Consider the following 22,675-nt stretch of genomic DNA (forward strand, 5'->3'; position numbering starts at 1 on the left):
CTCTTGCTTTCGTCAGAGTTGATGCAACCAGGTCAACCAAAGAAGGCTCACCGGAGTGAGAATTTTACTGTAAACTGCATTACTCAGCCTTTAAAGACTCCAAACAATCCTTTCAAGGAAGTGAAGAAAAAAGTGAAGAAAAAGGATTAATTTCTCAAAGTTCAAGGGACAGAATTTATTTTTGGAAATAACTTTTCACTACAAATCCTGCAACTGAGACAAATCAAAACCAGCAACACCACAAACTAAATCTGAAGGACAGGATTGCTGGAAAATCTCTCTCCAACAAAACAGAGGACTGACAGAACAATTCATGGAGGGCACCTTAGGGAACTTCTTGGTCTCATCCACCACTACTTCTGTAGGCAGCAGAACTGCACAACTACCTCTCTTGCCAGGACCTGAGCTCCAGGGACACATTGTCCCAGAGCAAGGACTCCTGAGTGTCATGAGTCCCAACAGCATCCTGCATCCCGTTCCCACCTGCCATGGTCCCAAAGGCTCATTAAGAGATGCCATTCAGCCACCCCTTTTCTTCCCCCTTCAGTTACATTTGAGCTGATGCCACCCAACCACAGCGTGGGGGAAGAGAGAAGCTGGGATTTGAGAACAGCTCCAGCACCAGCACAGCTCAGCGCAGTAACATCTCACCAGCAAATCCCTCCCTCCACCAGGACTTCATGCTTTTATCTCCTCTTTGTCTGGGCTGGTGGCTCCAGGACTCCATAGACTTCTTTTTCTTTTCCAGTACAAGACGAAACTTCTTTTGCTGCCAATTAAACCTGCTGAGGGACAAAAGCTTCTCCTCAAGATCTATACATCTTTTGCACAAATATCTCCCATACACTGGTTTTGGACTTCAATTTAACTTTTCTCCCCTTGAATCAAATTAACATTTCCCTCTGATCACAATTTGGTTGGATGAGATATAAAATTGGAGGATATCAGATTTGAGGGAAGAGGAAAGCAGAGCACAACAACAGATGGGGTGTGCTTGTCTTGCTTTACTTCCCATTCAGCCCCACAGATACCCTGCTCTCATTAGCACTTAATGCAGGTGAAAATAAAGAGGTTTAATATTAAAACAGCATGGGCATATGGAAAACATCCACCTGGACCTGTTGGAACTTGCCCAATGTCACTTCCAAGCTCTTTCTCTATACAAGGAGCTTTTTCACTCCTAAGACTGTAACTCCTTATCTGGGCTAATGACATTCAATATGAAACCTCTCAAATCCCATTTGAAAACTTAAGTATTCAATAATTAAGACATTTCTCTACTCTATCAGAAACGTAACAGCTTAAAGACCATCCTGCTGCCATCATGGAACCAGGCTAACCAGAGCCTGAGCCCCAAGGTGTGAATCCAGGAGCTGCTGCTCTCCCACCATACGATCTCTTTTAAGCCAAGATAGGGTCTTGCTACTTCACTGCCTGCAAAAAAAGGAAGGGCTGTGCACGAACAACCAGGAGGCCCTCTCTGAGGTAAGGACATGGAGTGTGGGGCTGTGCAGAGAGTGGCACAACGCTGGGCACAGCTGGACACCTCATTCAAGCCGATGGAGTTGGCAGCCCCAGTTGAACACACAGGCAAGGCTGTGGGTCTGAAATGCTCTGTGCAACTAGTGTGATGCTTCAAGGGACAAGTCCTAATCTAGGAACAATGGGTCTGGTCGCATTCCCGGCCAGGCAAATTGCAGCCTCCAGTGAGGATGTGACAGCAGGCACGCGGCGCTCGCTGACACGGAACCCGGCCCGTTGGCGAGGCACTGCCCGTGCAACCGCAGCTCCCCGGGAGCAGCCCTGCACAGCCACATGCTGCAGCAGCTGGGTCACTGCTCATTTCCTCCCAAACTTGTTGAATCCACACTGTGGTGGCGGCTGGGTGAAGAGCAGGGAGGGATTCAAGCTCCAGAAATGTCTGTGAGCAGGCAGCGATGAGGCATGTTGGTGGAGCCAAGAGGATGTGTCCACTGCTGGGAAAACCTCCCTACTCCAGGCTGTGACAACTGATCAGGTGTGGGAACACACAGAATCCAACCTTACAAACACAAAAACCAGAACAAAACAAGATCTCCTGGCATTGCTGATCCTACTCTCTAAACCAGGGTAAGCAGGTGGAGAGGAGCCCATTTGCCCCTGCATCAGCCAGCCGAAGAATCCCCAGTTTTCCCAGCCTGTTAAAGTCAACCCATTTTTCTAAAGGAAACATTAACCACAGTGGGATATCAAGATACAAGACTGCTTTTAATTACATATACAAAGGAGTCCCTAACACTCCAACTCTCCACAAGGGCAGCTTGCTGAGAAAAGCAACTCTGATCAAAGCAGAAAAATCTAAATCGGGTGAGCTTAGCGAGAAACTGCATAAATTGTCCCCAGGTTTTTATGCACAAGACTCATGAACTTCCAGCCAGAATGTGTTTTAGTTGTGGCATTATCTTTCCTTCTGATTTAGTGCCTACCGAACATAGAGAGGGATTTTCCCCTCTGTGTTCTGCACTCGAGGCCACACCATGGGTCCTGTGTCCAGTTCTGGGTTCCTCACATCAAAAAGGACATGGAGGGGCTGGAGCATGTCCAGGGAAGGGAATGGAGCTGGGGAAGGGGCTGGAGCCCCAGGAGAGACTGAGGGAGCTGGAAAGGGGCTCAGCCTGGAGAAAAGGAGGCGCAGGGGGACCCTGTGGCTCTGCACAACTCCTGACAGGAGGGAACAGCCGGGGGGGTCGGGCTCTGCTCCCAGGGAACAGGGACAGGAGGAGAGGGAACAGCTCAGGCTGGGCCAGGGGAGGCTCAGGATGGACATCAGAATGAGCATCCTCATGGAAAGGGTGGTCAAGCATAGGAATGGGCAGCCCAGGCAAGTGGTAGAGTCCCCATCCCTGGAGGTTCAAGAAATGACTGGACATGGCACTCAGTGCTCTGCTCTGGTTAAAAAAGTGGTGACTGATCAAAGATCTTCTTCTGGAAAACATATCTTCATCTGAGAGGTATTCTCCAACCTGGCAGTCATGAAGGTCCTCAGAAAAATCTTCAAGCCTGGCTGTGGCACAGGGTCACCCCAACACTCACAGGTGAGTGCAGCACAAGGCTTTTTTGCCATGCAACTGAAGACTTCAAGGCTCCCAGTGAGCTGCACAAACCTTAGCTTAAAAACAGCATTCCCAGAATGTGAAGGTGCCCAAGGGTTCTGCAGCTCCCTTTGCTGATCAGGGCTCCCAGCACAGGACACGAGCTGGGTCCTGGACACGGGGGTGCCAAGCACCCCCTGGGGGCACAGCCCCAGCCAGAGGCACCCAATAGCTCATTCACAAACACGCTCTTCAAAGATCTCCTCCTCCAATCCCTGGCATTTCTTCAGTGGACAAGTTTCCTCTGCTAGCTTCTGTCTGCTCTGAATATATCTAAAGAACTCTTTGAAGTCAAAATATTCTTAGCAATTAGATCTTCTCTACTTCTTTTTGCCTTCCTAATTATCCTTTTAACTGCCTTCTGCTTATTTTAATAGATCTTCCTATCCTCCTCCTTACCAGACTGTTTATACTTTTTAAAAGCCTACTGCTTACTGCTCCTAATACTGTTTACATCTTCACTCAGCCACCTCAGCTCAGTTGATGCTTTTTTTTGCCTGATTTCAGAGTCAACCAGGGGAAATTTCCTCTCTGATCTCTGCAGCAGTTTGTAAATATCTCCCATTTTGTCTACAAGAGGTTTTCTACAATAGGTTCTCTTTTCAACAACAGGTTTCCTCTTGGGAGAGGGAATGGAGTCTCCTCTAGACCACAAGTGCTTCCATAAAAATCGATATTCTTCTATACTGCTCTAAGCACTCTTCTCTCTGCTGCTCAGCCCATTGCTTTTGCATTAGGAATATAAAGCAGATTGTTTAATGACTGAGCCCCATGTGTTCCCTAACTACCTTATTCATTATCATTTCCTGCCTCAAAAAGTAAACAAATATCCTTTTGTGCTCAATGTTACAGGAGATTACATATTAATTTCTTCAGTTATATCTCTTCTAAGGGGGAAAAAGCCACCTGGAAATACTTTGACTTCATGCAAGGGCTTGCACCAGGGTGTGGGTGATGGTCTGGAGAGTTTGGAGCATCCTGTAGGGTTTGGAAGTGAGAATAATTTAGTGTCCATTTGGTGGAACCTAGAGAGTAAATTAAAGGGAAGCTGACTCGGTATTTCCTCTGTTACTTAAAATCCTTCCCCAACCATCTGCTTTCAGACACTGGGAAACAGGACACCAAAACAGAGGCAGAAAGTGGGATCTTTTGTGAAGCCACAGAACGGCCATTCTTTACACCATAGCACAGCTCTGCCCTCGCTCACTGCTCTGAACCCTGAAGCACTTATTCCACCGACAGAGAACAAGCACCAGCACCCAGCATGCTGCACCCACAGCTCCCCTTGGCAGTTTGTTCTAACAGCCAATCTGCCCTGCTGCTCAAAATTTCCACCTCCTACTTTTAGAAATGTTTTTTGCGTCTTCATTTTGTCATCTCAGTGTTTGGATCCTGCTTCCAGGTATTGTTTCTTGCTATGCACTTTGCTAAAACCAAAGGTTCTGTTACCTGCTTTTTTAATTTTCTGCTTTATAAACCCATGGAGAACTGGCTCCATGAAGATAAAAATCGAGTGAGTTTTTTTTTGGCAGAGAGTTTCCCAAAATACAGTGCACGTCCCCAAATGTTTAACAACAAACACTAATGAGTATTTTCTTTGACTCCTCAAACTGCGTCGCTCCGCTCACACGTTCTGTGTCTTCTCCAACTTTTCAACATCTCTGAAGGAAATGAGGGAACTGAAAATGGGGGTGATGTATTAAAGCACAGGCGAGAGAAGAGCTGTTCACACACGGCCCCCTCGCTCTGACAACCGTGGCTGGCAGTCCCCCACTCCCAGACTCAGTGCCACTGCTCAGTGCCACCCTTCAGCATTTGTCCCTTTCCCACCCCAACGCCTGGTTTGGCACTTCTGCTCCTCTCTGGTCTCCCCACACCAAAAGCAGATGCAGCCCCATCCCTCCAGGTGCCCAATCCCAAATCAAAGTTCACCCCATGAAGACGACTCCATGACCCAAATCCCTGTGGGCAGCTGCAGTCCCTCCTTCCTCACCACCACCACTGTCAATGCCTGTGGCCATGCCAGACCCTGTTTGCAGCCTGACTGACTCCAGTTCTTTGGGGAATGACACAAACTCAGCTGTTTGGCCAGCTCAGGACACACTCCCTCCATCCCTTCTGCTGGAGAACAAACCCAGCCTGACATTCCCACCGACTCCTCCCCTGTGCTCCCATCCCCATCCTGGCCGGGCCAAGGCAGCACAACAGCAGCACCACCAAATCCTCTGCAATATTCTCTGTATCCAAATCCTGCAGGAGCCCAAGGGGCAGACCCAGCAGCAGTGTCCACAGAACATCACCCCAAGGAGCAGCTGGAAACCCCAAACCCCTGACCTGCTCAGCCTCTGGCTGGGGCTGGCCCGGGCAGCCCCTGTGCACATGGGCTGAGAGTGGATCATTCCTCCTCCTTACAAATAGGGAACAGCAATATTTATTAAACATGTCTAGTTTTTCTGCTTTATTATGCATTTTACCTCTCCTCAGCCGTGATAAGTCTACACAAACCATTATTAGAATTTCTTTTGTTCCTAATACAAATACTTTCTTACTGTTCCTTGCACTGACAGTCACAGATTTTTTTTTCCCTTGTGTTTTTAACTTCCTTTATCCATTTTCTGCACTTGATAACTTCTAACTCAAGGATAACTGTCATCTCTTCCTCTTAATATTCCTTTTTTTCCCTTTTATTCTGTTTTAATTCTCACCAGCACAGTGCTGCCCTGCTCACAGGAGCTCAGGCTGCAAGGGAGGGAGGGGAGGCAGGAGAGGGGGGTTCAGGGTCCTGCCCTACACCAGCTGCACCCCACATGGAGACCAATTTTAAACCCAGACTATGGCTCTCACTTCATGGCAGAGACCACACTTTGCTAAAAACGCCTGCAAATGGCACAGAGGACAGAAGAGCCTCAGAAAGTGAAACTCGGGACCTTTTTGCGAAATCTCATCAGGCCTCACCTGTAACCAGACTGCAGGGTGGGAGCTGAGGAGGGCCTGAGCCAAAGGGAGCTCCTCTGAGTAAGCCAGACAGCATCAAAACCAAAGTGAAAACAGATGCCAGCATATAAAACCTATTTAAACTAAAGCCTGAGAGAATCAAAGTTACAGGAACATCCATTGTAAGTGAAGCATTTTCTATTGATGAGGTCATAAATGTACTGTATCCCTGAAGAGCTTCATAAAATTTCAGGTAGGAGACAAAATACTCAAGGCATTGCAATCCATATCCAAATTACATGGGAATGATGGAGCTGTGTTGACAGAGAACCAGAGTGCAGCCCAATAAATGAAACAAGATTATTATGACAGAAGGTAGCAGAGAACCCTGATGGACTGGGAGCCCATCCCAGAAAAGCAGAGTACAGAGGGATGCTCAAAATGCCAAGGAACAGCAGAGAGGCTGCAGGTCTCTGCCAAGGCAGGAAACACAATTTCAGTCAGAGGAGAATTCAGATAATCCCACAGAGACTTGCAAATCTGAAAGGCAGTTTGATGCAGAAATGGTGCTCAAGGTCCCACACACAGGACTTCTGTCCCCACACTGTGTCCCCACACATGGCACACCATGGAATCCCAGACTGGTCTGGTTTGGGAGGGACATTAAAGCACATCCAGTGCCACCCCTGCCATTCGAGGGACATCTTCCACTGTCCCAGGCTGTTCCCACCCTTTCCAACCCGGCCTTGGGCACTGCCAGGGATCCAGGGGCAGCCACAGCTGCTCTGGGCACCCTGTGCCAGGGCCTGCCCACCCTCACAGGGAACAATTCCTAATTCCCAACATCCCATCCAGCCCTGCCCTCTGGCAGTGGAAGCCATTCCCTGTGTCCTGTCCCTCCATGCCTTTCTTGCAGACCCCCTGGAAGGCCACAGTGAGGTCATCCCAAAGCCTTCTCTTTTCCAGGCTGAACAATCGCAATTCTCTCAGCTTTTCCTCACAGGAGGAACTATTCTGTGATTCCATAAACAGGAAAATTTGTTAAGAGTGTTAATGGAGCAGCTAAAAGGCCTTGCAGGTGAGGTGGAAAACTTGGACATGATTATCACCTACCAAAGGGGGTTTGTTAAACAAAAATCATAGCTAAACAGCAGAGTGGAAAAGGCCATTAGAAATAAAAAGATGCCCTCAGAAAGAAATCCAAATTAGGAGAATATAAACTCAAGGAAGCTACACTTTAAGCCATAAAAAAGTCAATGCAGAAAAAGATTTTAAGAAACAGGTCATTGAAGGAAAAAATAAATTAACAATCAAACACACAAGCACCAAAAATCTGCCAGATTCTGGTATAAATCAAGCACTGAAGAAAGATAAAACCACAGGATAAAAATTCAACTTCTTTGCACCAGAGCTCACTTGTGACAGGGCTCAGCACTTCCTTTCCCGGACTCTTCCTTCATGAGGAATGAGCAGAGCATCTGCCTCAAACTGTGGGGTCACCAGGAAAAGCTACAGTCCTGCCTAGCAAAATTAACAGCAAAAAACTAAAAATCTCCAGGGCCCAACAGCATCCAGCCAAAAGTCTGAAAGGCATTAAGCTATTAAAATCATCCAGCATCTCCAAAATCACTGCTGCCCACCTATGAACCAGCTAGCACTGAATGTGACCCCAGTTTCAAAAGGGCTCCAAGGAACTGCAGAACTTCATTTTTGTGGCAGAAAAATTACTATAAATAGTAATTTAAAAAAATCCAAAACAAAACAATTAAAAGTCAATGTTCCCATGGATTAGAAAGGAACACCAGGAGTCACTGTGGTTCCTGCAGCCCTAAGTCCCTGGCTTCTGAGCCCTGCCGGCAGAGGCAGCTGCAGGTAGAACAGGGCGTGGTGCACCCAGACTTCCAAAGGCTTCCAGAAAAGTTTGCTCTGCGAAAGCTCTTGTGGCAAGTGCACTCACAGCACTTTCACATGCACAGGATGAAGTAAGAAGTCACCTCATTGATTAACCACTGATTAAGAGAGGGAAAATAAAGGGCAGGAATAGTTCATTATCACAGTGGGGTCCCGCAGCCATCTGCTCCGAGCACCGCGCGGGGCTTGGGGAGGGAACGGCGCAGGGAAAGCAGCACTTGCATCACACCGAGGTGCCCAAATGAGCCATCAGCATTCACCAAGGCCAGGCAGGAGGCACAGGGGCACCTCTGCAGCACCTGAGGGCCTCTGATGGAACCAGCCACTCATTATGGGCGTGGGGACAGAAATGTGCCCGTGCATAAAGCTTCAGCCACAGCCCCTGGTGATCCACCTGCACGGAGACTGCAAAACAAAATCAGGGAGCAGACAAGGGCAAGAAGGGTGATCCAGGCAGGCAAACTCCTGTGCCATGGACAGGGTGGCCAGAACAGCCCCAAAGAGCACCTCAGGGAAAAGGGACAACGGGATGGCTCGGCTTTGCTTCCCAAAGCACAAAGCTAAACCCTAAAAATAAATCCCACAAGCAAGCAAAAGCAAATATTTTTCAGTCCCCTATTTGCCTAAATAAATTGCAGATGCTGCAATTATCCAAATGATTGCCTTGGTGGTGGGTAATGCCAGGCTACAGAAAATCCACATCCCAAGGGGCTGCAGCACATCCTGGGACAAGATCCGAGGAGCCTCCAAAGTGGGCACAGCACTGAGGTGAGCAAGAAACACCTGAGGCAGTGGAAAATACAGCTCTGGCAGTAAATCATGTGTCCCATAGCTGGAGCTACAAAGGACCTGAGCATGAGACAGCTGGCAAGGCTGCAGGCTCACAAGGAAACCCCCAAACCAGCCTGCATCAGCACTTTCTTCTTCTAATTTATGGAGTTGGGTCACCCCACAACACCTGGTGATGGAGAAGTGGTAATCAGAGCTGCTGATGGCCTTTGAAAAGGCATCCCTGTAATGGAGAGGGCACAGAAACAGCCAGGGAGGGCAGGAAACACCAAGGAGCTCAACCTGGGAGAGCAGAGAGCTCCTGCAAAGGGACAGACAAGAGTAAAATTCCCTCTGCCTTGAAAACAGAGAGGTGGGAAACATAGCAGAGCAGCAAAGTCAAAGGAAAATACAGGAGGAGAGACTTGTGGAGGTGTCCAAGGGTGGGGGAATGGTTATGATCCAACATCTCACCTTGCCCATGCAGAATTATCAATAGATCTTACACAGGAATTAGGAATGAAGGCAGCATGTTTGCTGAGCCCTCAGCTCTTCCACACAGTGCTGGGCCACCTCTGACACCCCTAAACAATCTCCAGGAAGAAAGATCAATTCCAAATTCTTTGAATTTACAGCCTGAAGCTTGGAAAAATGTAACAAAAATAATTGGACAGAAAGTTCAAAACTTATGATGTCCCAAAAAAAAAAAAAAAAAAAGTTTCTCCAGTTTGCTTCTGAAAAATTTCCTACTGCTTTTTTGGGTTTGTGGGATCATTAAAATAGCTGAGCTGGGAACGTCATAACTTGGTTGGTTTGGCTAATAAAGAGTACCTTCTGGGTTGGAACAGTGGGGATGTTTATGGGGAAAAAAAGGCTTTTTGTGAACAAAATGGAGTCAACTATTGATATGCAAAATAGACCAAATTATTATTTATATAGGAAACTATTCTAATGGGATCAAACTTTAAATATTAAAAAAAAAAAAAAAAAAACAACCCAACACTTTGTCAGAAAAGGAACTAAAAGTAGTATTCCTGGTGCCAGAATATTGCTAATTGAGAGGTTGTATTAATGGATTTGTACTTCTTGTGTGAGGGCCCTCCTGCCATGGAGACAGCTCAGGTAGAGGGATGGGGTGTTTTGGAAACAACACTGGCCAAACACTTGAAAATTCCATAAATCAAGAGGAGACAGATAAATTTTTCTTTGCTATTTTTGGGTGGGAGGAAGGAAGAGCCTTGAAAAATGTAAATATTCAAATGCAATTTTTTCCTCCAGAATGCTGTTTTGCTCATGATATTCTCTCAACAAAACAAACTCCTCCTGTCCTGCAGAGGCAAAGGGACAGGCTGGAGCCCAGGAATTAGGGAATGTTTCACTGACTTCAGTCAAAGCTGCCTGTAGGGAAATTTAACCACAAGCCTAAATCCCCACAGGACTCGTCCCTAAGTGAATTCCAAAGCAGAACAAAAATTAGAGATTGAAGATTAAAAATAAAAAAAAAAAATTTAAAAACCCCAAACCACATCTCCTATGAGGAAAAGTCAAGACAGAAATGGAAAATTCCTTGCTGGCAAGGATGCTAATTGCATACCTTGTGCTAGGAGCTGAATATCATAAATTTCTACATATATATTTAATTAGGTTAATTTGCAAACTGTAGACATATGTCTGCTTAAAGCAGACAGGAACATTTCATTTTATACATTTTAAATCTCACATAATGAACTCCAATCACAAGCAGTGTTTATGCTGCAGGAGGACAGCCAGGAGCTCCCTGTCAAAGGAGGGAAGCACAAACATTTCCCAAACTCACACAAACAAACAGCCACAACGTGGGACTTATCTCCTCCACCTTATCAGGAACCAAAAGCAAAGGCAGCACTCTCAGCAAATCTACTTTCTGGCAACTAAACCAAATCAGATTACACAGGGGAAAAAAAAAAAAAAAGAAAAAAAAAAAAACAACCACAACAATAACAAAAAGACCAACCAAAGAAACAAAAAAAACTCACCAAAAATTTAAATACATGCAAGATTTCAGGAAAAGGGACCTCATTTACCAAGGGCACCACTATTCCATCCATGTGGATCACAGAGAATACCCAGAGATGGAAGAAATCCACAGGGATCATTGAGTCCAGCCCCTGTCCCTGCCCAGACCCCCCAACAATCCCACCCTGGGCATCCCTGGCAGCGCTGTCCAAAGGCTCCTGGAGCTCTGGCAGCCTCGGGGCCGTGCCCATTCCCTGGGGAGCCTGGGCAGTGCCAGCACCCTCTGGGCTGCTGTTCTGCAGTAAATGTTCCAGGGGACTCTCCTACATCCCCTGGCATGTGCCAGCAGCCCAGGAGCAGCACAGCAGCAGGGCTCCCCGACCCCTCGGGATGCAGTGTGGCTCTCTGGATGTATCTCCACCTGAACGCTCTCTCTGGGTACATTTACATTTTTTATTTTTTGCCCAGCGCCCTCCCGAACTCCAGGCACAGCAGGTCCCCTGCCAGGCTGTGTCTCTGGCATGTCCTAACAAATCCCATGGAGCAGAAATGCCAATTCCTACTGCTGCCATCACCAACCAGCCAAATTTAAAGGCCTCTAAAATAAAGGCACATAAGAAAGCAGAAGTATGCCTCCCTTGGGAGTTAATATGCAGCAACCCCAGTAGTATTAACCATAAACAGAGAGATGCCCTGAAGCCAAGTCAAGACATACCCCAGGGCAACCTTCCTGGTGGTCATTCATTAATACCTTCCCTGCTGAAGTCCAACTCCAGCCCTGCCAGCCCCCACCAACCCCAGGGCCACCAAAGGCCAGGTCCCAGCCTGTCCCCTGGTGTCACTGTCCCTGCCATTGCCCTTCAGCATCTTCAACAGCATCCCCTGACTGCAAAGAGAAGTCCTGCTGAATTCCCAAGGGGATTTTCAGATCCCCTCTGCCATCAGCATGATCCAAATCCAGCTGTCCCTCCCCACTGAGTTTCCAAAATGCATGCACAAATTCAAAAAGCTATTTTATTCCCAGCCAATAATTATCCTGCCTTCTTACAACTCTCTTCCCACCCTCAAAATCACAAATATCTCACAAACGCCAGTGAAAGCTCAGGATTTGCAGCCCACAGAGTAAGGCATATCAGACCTCAAGTGACAGATTTACACCCAGAAAAGCAGGAGCTATTCTTGGTTTTCGAGCCAGAGCCCTACTGGGGCTGCCTGCACGCCGTTCTCTGGATGCTCCCAGCTCAGCCTCCAAGCTCCATCCACCAGCCTGCAGACTTCACTCAAGAAATTCTACAAATCTGCTGGAAACGGGTTTCATTCATTCATTCTCTCCTCGTGTAACCAAGTAAATAGAATAGTAGTAAAAAAAAATCTCACCAAAATAGAGACAACTCGATTTCAAGTGTGCACCCCAAAGGCTCTGCAGCACCCCACGCCCTGCCCTGCTCCCAGTGGGGCCAGCCCACATCACTCCAGGTTTTCCTCCAGGTTCCCCTCCTGGCTCTCCCACACCAGCAGAGATGCTGGCTTTGGTTGCAGTTCTGAAAACTGAGGTTTAATATTTCTAAAAATAGGTCTAAAGCAATTAAATACTTGCACTAAAATTGTTCTCAACATACTGGAAGCAGTAAATGACGGCCCTTCAACGCAAGCACACCCAACTTCTGAAAACTGACTTCTGCTGCTATTTTCAGGCAGGAAAGGATACCTACACCCACGCAGAGCAAAAAATTAACTCCCATAAGATTACTGCTGCCTGTGTGTATCTAGTAAAATGAAATCACAACAAATATTAAATCCTGAAGAGCCTGGAGACACAGTGGTGCCATTGGGACACTAGCACTGGCATGTGAGCACATTTGGCCCATCCCAATGTGAGCTGAGTGGCTCAGCTCACTGCCAGTGGGAAGGTCTGACATACCTGGCTGCTCTCACTTCTGTCAGTTGCTGAGATATCAAACCTTGTGTGACAACACCCCTGATCTCTAAACCAGGGCAGAAAACACCACAGAGCCCCTGTGTTCCTGGCCCAGGCACAGTCTGGACCCAACAGCCCTCACAGCATCCCAGACCCAGCTGAGAACCTCACTGCATCCAGGAGTGTCCCAGGCACATCCACATGCACAAACACAGCACAGGTATTGATCCCTCAAATACCTATGGCAGCTCCTCCAGGCTCCAGCAGCTCCTCTCTGCTCCACACTCTGACATTCATGTTTCCCTTTGTCAGCCCCTTATCAGTGCAGGCAAATTCTCTAGTCTCTACTTCTCCACTTCCAGCCTCATTTTCCACATTACACCAGCCAAATATAGACATGAAACAAGCAGGAGTGTTGGGAATCACAAACAAGGAAAGCCTTGCCTATATAATTAAATCTTTGCAGGTACAGTACAGCAGAGAAACCTTTCTAAGCACACACTGGAGTGCCTTGGAAATAGAGGTGAGGGAAATAAAGGGAGGGACTCCCAAGGAAAGCTGCTCTAGCAGAGGAACTGGTGTGGTGATATTGCTCCCACCAGCAAAAAGCACAAGGCTTGGTCACCCTCGGCCCTTCCCATGGGGACAGCCCCATGCCAGGCTGACCCAGGGCTCTGCAGTTTCACCCCAAAAGAGCCACATGGCCTCCAGCTTCTCCAGAGGCAGCACAGCTCCATAAACCACAAGTTCCATCACCTGGCAGGATGGGACTCTGCCCTGGCCTCGGCCAAGAGTCACCTGGGGACAGCCACACAGAGGGAGGCACAGGCAGGGGGTCCAGCTGGTTTGACCCCATCAAGGGCAGGCAGAACATGCCCTGTGCCCCCTCCCTGCCTCTGCTCCCCAGGCTGCCCCAGGCAGCATCCCAGCTGGAGCAAGAGCTCCCAGCATGCTGGCACAATCCCTCGCAGCCTGGTCAGTGAACCAGAGCTAACTGCCACTCAACTGCCAAAAATCTGGAAAACACACACCACAAGAACTCTTCTCCATGGGTACAGAGGGGGTTTAATTAAGGGGATGGATTCTAATCTACCTGTGTAACTGCCACGCCGCTCATGCCCTCCGTGCTGCCTCCTTGCCCAAATGCACAAAGCTTCTCTGCACTTCCAATGAGCACAGGGGAGAATTTTCTTCATTTAATCTCTTTTTTCTGCCACTGCTCGCTTTGGGAGAATCCAACAAGTGAAACCCAAGTAACTCAGAGAGCCACCATGCAGCTTGCCCATCACCTCCCTGTGCATTTACACACTCAGTAGTGTTGGAGTACAAACCCCACACTTCAGGAGATGACTTGTGTCCATCATTTGGGGTCTGACACGCATGTTCCAGCATGAGCAAAGCAATTTCAGTGCGGAAAGAATCTCACTGCTGAGCCCAGCCCAAAGGATGACCAACACTGACACTGTGCATCGCACCCACCACAACCCCATCAGCAGCAGCAAGAGCCCTCAGCAGGAGACAGCAGAAAAGATCCAGGGATGAGTGGATCCAAGGGACTCAGGGTCTGAACATCAAAGCTCAACCAAGGGACCACTGTGAATGTACTTTGGAACACCAAGCAGCGAGTGCAAGGCAGCTCTGATACCTTCAGCGCATCTTGGGAAGAGACCTCCTCTGCAGAGAGTATCTGCTCAGCCTTTCCCCTCTTCCAGAGGAGACACGAATGTGCAGCAATGCCTCCCACATCCCAGGGTCACCTGAACAGCCACAGCCACATCCCAGCTTCCCCACAGCCAGGCAAGGACAGCAGGCACCAAACCCTGCTCCATCCAGAGCCCTCCAAATGGCTGCAGCCACGGGTTTTGGGGAGAAACAGCTGTTGCTGAAGCCACCATCAACTCAACCTTCTGCTTATTATTTTTGATTATTAAATTTTGCATCCTCTTGGTTATGTTCCCAAGAGAAAAGCTCTATACATGTGGTGTATATTATATGTTACATATTGTGTATTACACATTATTATTATTCATGTTTTTCCACTCCCTCTCTGTTACAACTTTATCCCACTCCCACTGTCACCAGAGCTACCCAAGATCACCAGGAGCTGCTCCTACACGGGGCAACTTCCCCACACAGCAGGAGCCCCTGCCTTCCCCAGTGCCTTTTTCTGCTGCCGTGGTTTAAAAATTCAGCTCTCACGTGATGAGGCAGAGCCACTGTGACAAGCTGCACCAGAGCCCTGTGCCCCTGATGAAAGGCACATTGCAAATGGTTATTTTTCATATACTATCCATGGTAAACAGCAGCATTCATTTCTATTCCCTTGCTCCAGACAAATCAATGATTGTTAATGCAAAGTCAACACGTCCAGATGTAGTTTGCATACTAGTTAACCACTAAATTGGCATCACATAGTACAAAATAATCAAGAGACATTCAAAGAATCAAACAAAAGCAAAAAGGAGGCAGATGACTAGCAATTAATCCATAAAAGACCTTTAAAAATTAGAAACTTCTTCCCCAGAAAATACGGTATGGCCAAATGGAATCCGTAAATGTGAAATTCCAAATATGCACAATGCTGGATGCACAGAAATGTGGAAATTGCAAGAAATAAACATCTCCTGGGGCCATTTCCCATGTCCCTTACCAAGAATATGCACAGCCTCCAGCAGCACTGACAGCCCCTGCCCAGGCACCTCTTTCCCTCACCCTACCTGGTACATGATGTACAAATAGTGCCTGATCTGGCAAATGTCTGACAAAACTCACATTTTGGGGTGGCTCTCCACATCTGCAGGACCACCCTTGTCTGTTTTACAGCACACAAATACCGCCTGCAGGGATCCAAGCATGGACTGGAGCAAGCACAGAGCCCAGGGTAGCACCTGCAGGGAATGGGGACGCAGCAAACCCTTGGGACGTGCCACACTTCCCACACACCCCTATCCTACAGCACCCTGGGCTGGCTGGCACGCTCCCCTGTGCCAGTCCTGAAATATGAGCCATGCTCAAGCTGAAGATGCTCAAGTAGAGGCCACCAGGTACTCCATGGGCAGTGCCAGGGACCCAACACTGCTACACACCTGGAGCCAGCGTGGCCCTGCAGGACCTGTGCCACGGGGGGCTGTGACATGGGGGGCTGTGCCATAGGGACCTGTGCCACGGGCATCAGGAGCAGCATCCAGGACCTTGTACCAAGTCCTGCCATGCGACGGTGGGAAGGTCGAAATCCTTGAACAGGCACAGCATCCAAAGAATTACTGATCTACAGAATATCCTGAGCTGGAGGGACCCACCAGGGTCACCCAGCCCAGCCCCTGTCCCTGCCCAGACCCCCCCACCAAGCCCACCCTGGGCATCCCTGGCAGCGCTGTCCAAAGGCTCCTGGAGCTCTGGCAGCCTCGGGGCCGTGCCCATTCCCTGGGGAGCCTGGGCAGTGCCAGCACCCTCTGGGGGAAGAACCTTGCCCTGAGCTCCAGCCTGAGCCTGCCCAGGCACACTGGGCACAAATCCTGACTCTGTGTCAGCACGACTCTTAGAGCAGGTTTCAACCTTCTCCCCTGCAAAATAAAATTAAAATTAAATTAATCTAATTTTTAGAACACTAATTCAACTCTAATTTCACTCCTGCACTTGCATAATTGCAAACTTGACTGTGCATCACCGGGGCCACGTGACTGCACCTGTGAACTGAACTATTCCCAGCATTGCATTATGGCAGAGATATATATTTAAATTATCCTGGAGTCATGCAATAACCTCCCAAGGTTTTATATGGCATTTGTATAAATATTATCTACTACTTTAATAATATTATGTCTGTTTTCATTCTGGGATGAAAATATGTCACTGAAAATGAGGTCCTGGAAATTTTTCTTTTTTAAAAAATACATTTCAGTTATGTCACAAGAAATCTGTTGGTATCACTCAGCTGAGCTCCCTCCCTCCCCTTCCCCTTCCAGGCTGCCAACAGCAATTTTGAAAAGGATAAAATATTGATCAACTTTCCAGAAGAAAAAAAAAAAGGGAAAAAAAAATCCCCCTAAAGGCAGACTGCAATGAAAAATTATGAAATCTTTTCCAGGCAGGAGCAGGTTTGTGCTGGAAGGACAGGCAGAAAGGTGAGATTCAGACTCATTACGAATCCAGCAGCAGGAGCTGGTGCTGGAAAGCTGCAGCTCCCCAGGGAGTTAAAGATGGGAAAGGTTGCAGTTCCCACAGCATCGCCGTGCGGGAGGACACGGCCTCGCCCCCAGCGCCGCAGAGCACACACACAGCACCCCCAGCACAGCTGAAAACACCTCCAGTCCAGGCCTCCCCTGCTTCAACCCCTCTGCTTCAGGAGAAACTCGAAAGGCATCACTGCCACAGTCGGCACTGTGACCCCACAACTGAGGCTTGGTCATTAATTCTAATTAAAATGCAGCACCCATCAGTGCATCCCCTCCCAAATCCCAAATCCACAGGGATGCTCCCCACATCTCCGGGCGTGTGGCAGGGCAAAGGAAAAGCAGCATCAAAAGGTCTCATTCATATGAGAAAAAAATGAATCAAACCTTAAAAAAAAAAAAAAAATTACAGCTAAACAGTTTTTCGGGGTACAATGATATTGTAGAAAAAGTTCTGGGATGCAGCTCAAGGAAGGGAATTTTTGGAGGGTAAGAATATGGAAAAGCCACCAGGCTACAGCTTCCTGGATGAAACCATGAATAAAATATTCTCCAGGATTGTTTAATCCAATTTGGAGCATTGTGTGTAATTTTTACCCAGATGTGCCACCCGGCTCCAACTGCACCACTGCCGGGCTGGCACCGGCCTCCCGCTCCATTATTTGCTAAAAAAGGGATTCAGGAAGAGGGTGGGTCCCCTTCGGGGGGGCTGGGGGCAAATAAATGCAAAAATAAAAATATGGAGTTGACATTTCGGAGCATTTCTTCCTCCGCCCAAGAGTTATCCTGTTTTGCAAATTTTTTCCATTTCCCCCCCCTTTGAAAAACTCAAAACATGAAACAAATAAAGGGGAGAAAAGTGAAAACAGCCCCCAAACCCTGAATTCACCAGCCACTCCTTTTTGATTTCCAGCAAATATCAAATTACAAGGAACAGAAAATCGAAACCAAAAAAAAATTTAAAAAAAAAAACTTTTCAGGGATTTGAGATTTGAAATTAAAAATTCATTCTGGTTTGAAATTTAATTTTATTTTGTGCAGCTCCCAGATTTCAGCATTTGCTGGTGGGTGCCTGGCAGCTCCAGAAACTCACTTTGGAGTTTAAAATTTAAAAATGCTTTTTTCCAAAAAGGAAAAAAAAAAAAAATCCAAACTGCTGCAGCTGTGGAGCCAGCCATCTTGCTATTTTGTCCCCATTTTAGAGAGGATACTGTGTCAAGGTTGGTAAAACTCAATGTTGACCTAATCTTTCCCTTCCTCTCCCTCCCCCACTTTTGGGTGGAAAGGCCATGTAGCTCTCCTAGATTGCTTTTTTCTTGAAACAATGCATGTTTCAGTGCTCTTTTGTTATTTATTTTTAAAAAGATCAATACCAAGACCCCAGTATTCAAGGGCAACCCTACAATAATAAACCAGTGTGTGCACAATCCAGAACTCACAGGCACTCTGTAACAGCAAAATAATAGCGATAGGACAGCGTTTAAAACAAACAAACAAACAAAACAATTAAGAAAAACCCCATCAAAAATAATAATGAAAAAAAAATTTCAATTCAAACTCCAGCAAGGCTTTAACAGTCAAGGAGAAAAAGGATTTTGAAATTGTGAAAAATATCATGGCTGAGCCCTTTAAAGGCACTTCAGTTTGAAAAAAAATGAAAATCACAAAATCTGCAATTATTTTTTCACAATATTGTTAATTATGCATATTCATAATATCATGGCGGACCTTATAATAAACCTGTGTAAATATTAGATTTATGTGAGCCATAGGACATGGAGTTATTACAGTCTGTTTAAAAAAAGAAGGGAAAAAAAAACCTAAAAACCATACTATGGAAATTTTCTTCTCTACAAAAGAAGTAGGAAATTAAATGCTGGAAACTGTTTTAATTATGCCAGGAGAAACCATCCAAAAAGCCAAGAAATTCTAAAATAAAATTGACATTCTACTCTTTATTTTGCTTGTCCTTGTGTTTTCTTGGACTGTATTTAGAACCTCATTGTTTAACAGCAGTTTTGCATGAAATCCAAAATCACAAAAAAAAAAAAAAAAATTTTGGGTGTGTCCACAGCAAATTTTCTGGGTTCTTCATTTTCCTGCAAAACTCCACATTTCAAACAAAATAACTTTAAGCACTGCAGCAAAAAGAAAAAAAATAAACCCTGAGTTTTGGCAGAGCTTGCTGCACAAGTTCAAAATTACAATGAAGCCCAATTCCTAATTGCTCCGGAACAGCAATTCTCCCACTTTCCCAAACTAATCCCTCCCTGCAGCTCACCCGGGGGGGCCCACCAAAAACTTGACTCACTTTCCTTTCCCAGCACACTGCTGCTCCCAGGCTCCGTTTTTCTCCAGAAAATGGGGGTGGAGGGGAGAAAAACCTGAATTCATTCAAATTCCTGTTTAATTTTCATTTCCATGAGCTGGGCTTTGGCCAAAGGGACACACACGAAATTTGCGGGGATCTGGGGAGGCTGCCGGAGGAACCCCAACACGGGGGATCCCGCCCCAACTTTCTGGGAAAAAAATTAGAAATAGCAGAATATTTCCTTTTTTTTTTTTTTTTTAATTTTAATTTTTTTTTTTTATTTACGAAATAGTCTCCTCTAGGTGGCGTTGTTTTAATGGAAAAAAAAAATGGGGAGGAAAAAAACCAAAACGTTCCGGAGGAAAAATTAAGAGAAGGAGGAAAAAAAAAAAAAAAAAAAAAAAGGAAAAAAAAAAAGGAAAAAAAAAAAAAAAAAAAAAAAGGAAAAAAAAAAAGGAAAAAAAAAAAAAAAAAGAAGGAAAAGAAATAGAAAAAGCAAAAGGCCCGGGAAGGGGCGCGGAGCGCGGCGGGGCCGGGCCGGGCCGGGCCGGGGTGCGGGGCCGGGACGGGCCGAGGGGCGGCTCGTCCCCGACATGGCTGCTGAGCTCCGCTTTGTTTTCCGCCCGGTCCGAGCGGCCGCGGGCTCCGGCACCGCGGGGTCGGAAGAGCCGCTGCCGGCGCTGCCCCCGCGCACTGCGCCAAAGCGCCGCCGGGGCTCCGCGACGGGGCGGCTGCGGCTGCCGCCCTCCCTCCTTCCCTTCCCTTCCGTTCCCTTCCTCCCCGCTCCCTCCGCCTCCCCCCGGGGACACGCCGCCCGGCCGCCGCGTACCTGCGCTGCCGCCGCCGCCGGAGCGGAGCCGTCCGGCTGGTTCATGGGGCTGGGGCGGGAGCAGGCGAGCCCCGCGCCGCCGCGGCCTGCGATCCGCCCGCCGCGCACAAAGCCGCCGCCGCCGCCGCTGCCTCCTTTCCGCCCTCCCAGGAGCGGCGAGTGGGGGCGATGCCCCCGCTGCGCGGGTGGGCGGCTCGCCGGGCTGCTGCAGCCCCCCTTCCCCCCGGGGCATGGGCCGGGGCGGCCGCCGCGGGCACGGGCGCTGCCGGCTCGGCGCCGTGGGGCCGCTCGGCGCCGCGGCGCCCCCCGGGAGGTGTCCCGCGGTGTGTGTGTGTGGCGGGGTGCGGGCTGCGGACCCCGGCCCGTCCCGGGCCCCGCGGACCCCGTCCTAGCACGACGAGAGTCCCCCGGGCGGCGCGGTGGCCCCGGCCCGGGCAGGGGGCGAGAGCCCGGCGGCTGGGAGCTGCGGGGAGAGCCCGGGTCCCGCACGGCTTCCCCAGGCCTCGTACCCCTCATACACCTCACTGAGCACGTGGGGAAGGGTCTAGGGACGAAGCGGCATCCGAGGGGACGCGGAGTGAGAGGGGACAGATGGCCCGCCAGAAGGGACACGAGGGAAACGCTGGAGCTGTGTCAGGCAGGGTCAGGCTGGAGCTCAGGGCAAGGTTCTTCCCCCAGAGGGTGCTGGCACTGCCCAGGCTCCCCAGGGAATGGGCACGGCCCCGAGGCTGCCAGAGCTCCAGGAGCCTTTGGACAGCGCTGCCAGGGATGCCCAGGGTGGTGTCTGGGCAGGGACATGGGCTGGACTCAATGATCCTCGTTGGTTTCTTCCATCTCAGGAAAGTCTGTGATTCCATGATTGTCCAAATGGCTTGGGCAACATCATGCCTGCCTCCTCTCCTGCAACTCTTTCTTCCCCCCACAGCACACCCAGGGCTGAAATCGTCCCTTGCATTTTAGCCTCGAAGCTCCCAGCTCTCGGTCCCCCCATATCTGAGAGTTGTTTTGCCCCAACAGAAAACAGGGAAAGCCTTTCTCTACCCTCACACAAAACTCATCCTGACACCCTGTCCCTCCACCAAGAGCTTTTCCTCACCACATGCTCACAACGCTCATTGCTGCTCAGCAAACCTTGTTAATTTCTTCAGCAAACTTTGTTAATTTCCTCCAAAAAGAAAGGGGAAAAAATCAGTGCTTTTCTTCCTCTGGAAAGCATACAGCATTAACTATAAACATAATTACATCTTATTCATACCTGATGTTTTCTTCCTTGTGAAGCAGTACCAAAAAAAATTATTAACAATATTAATAAAATAATCTGAACTTGTGAATTTTCCTGCCCCAGCCCATAAAACTGTCTTTCCCAAGAGCTCCACAAAACCAAGGATTTGTAGAAAGCCAAATGCTGATTTTGCTCTTGTTGCCCAGCCTAAAGACAACTTCAAAGATATTGCAAAACACAGATTTATTTTTCTTAATATCTTTTATGCAGATTTCATTCCAAATCACTGTACGGTCAGATAATGTAATTACAGAGCTAAATAAAAACAATGGGGCAGGGGAATTGGTGGAGACATTGGGCAAGGGAAAATGTTTTCTGAGTGAGCTTAGAAGGGATGTGGGAAGTCAAGAAGCAGCACTCGCAAGGTTTCAACCCCAGCACAGGCATGAAGTGCAGCCAGAAGGAATCCCCCATGGAGCAGACTAAAGCAAAATTTGGTATTTGACAAATGTTTGAGGAGGGTTTGGGGGAAAATGTGGTTTTGACATGGAGTTTGCAGAATGAGGAGAAGCTTGGAGATACCCTTTGTGTTTGGAAACCTGCTCACTGACCTCCAAAAGCCAAAGCCTGGAGGTAAAAGATTCCTGCCCCACTGTGTCCCTCATGGCTGAGGGCACGTTTCAAGCCATGCCTGGATGCTTTAAAGCATGTTCAGCACTGGAGAACCCATCACAGCTCATGGTGTGGCCAACCATTGGCCAACTATTCATCACCTTCTCACTTTGAGCCTGACCCTGTTTTGCTTCTATTTGATCCATTTGTAACATGGAAAAGCTTTCTGCCTCCCATGTCCACAAACTGTGGATAAATCATACCTTCACCTTCTTTTGCGGACCCTCTTCCCTCTGGAAGGACAATGTTTGAGCTCTCCAAGCTTCCTCAGCCCAAACCTCCCATTTCTTCTGGTCATGGAGACAGAATAGATGCAGAAAAGGGGTGGCAGCTGTGAAACTCACAGAGACCCCAACCAGATCTCTGTCATGCGTGTTTTTGCAGTGGCTTTGCAGTCTGCTTTGTCTGCTCAGCAAACACAGACATTGCTCTGGGTGGAGGGGTTTGGGGTCCACAGGGGAGAGTTCCCAGTTCTGGGTCAGATCTCAGAGTTCAAAGCCTCCCTCCTGAGAGATTTGGCTGTTGGTTGGTCCTGGCTTTGTGAAACTGGCCCTTAGAATCCGCCTGTGTTCCTGCTGCTGATTTTGTGCTGTTTAGACACAACAAACACCATCACTGGTGACCCCTCCTGCCTGAGGGACAGCCCCCTCTCCTCCAATGGAGTGAGGTCAAATGCAGAAATTCTGCAAGTCAAGACATCCTTGATTAGGAAATTTCTATGGATTAGGTCTGGGAAATTCCCAGCATGTTTTATTCCTGGCAGAGTGAGATACCCATCAGGTCACTCAGGCTGAAGTCCCTTCTGATGAGGT

General features: G+C 48.1%; 1 protein-coding gene across 11 annotated transcripts in view; it reads right to left on the bottom strand.

The window, feature by feature from the left end:
• ZNF618 (zinc finger protein 618) overlaps positions 1 to 20,231 on the bottom strand; it is a 149,410-nt gene extending 129,179 nt beyond the window's left edge. For all 11 annotated transcript variants that reach the window (XM_041406740.1, XM_041406735.1, XM_041406737.1 and 8 more), the window contains exon 1: positions 19,970 to 20,231. In XM_041406740.1, coding sequence (XP_041262674.1) covers positions 19,970 to 20,014 — 45 coding nt within the window. In that variant the 5' untranslated portion in view covers positions 20,015 to 20,231. The remainder of the gene's footprint in view (positions 1 to 19,969) is intronic.
• Between the last annotated feature and the right edge of the window lie 2,444 nt (positions 20,232 to 22,675).

This window comes from Onychostruthus taczanowskii, unplaced genomic scaffold, assembly GCF_017590055.1.
Source record: "Onychostruthus taczanowskii isolate IOZ18803 unplaced genomic scaffold, ASM1759005v1 scaffold25, whole genome shotgun sequence".
Classification (NCBI taxonomy): domain Eukaryota; kingdom Metazoa; phylum Chordata; class Aves; order Passeriformes; family Passeridae; genus Onychostruthus; species Onychostruthus taczanowskii.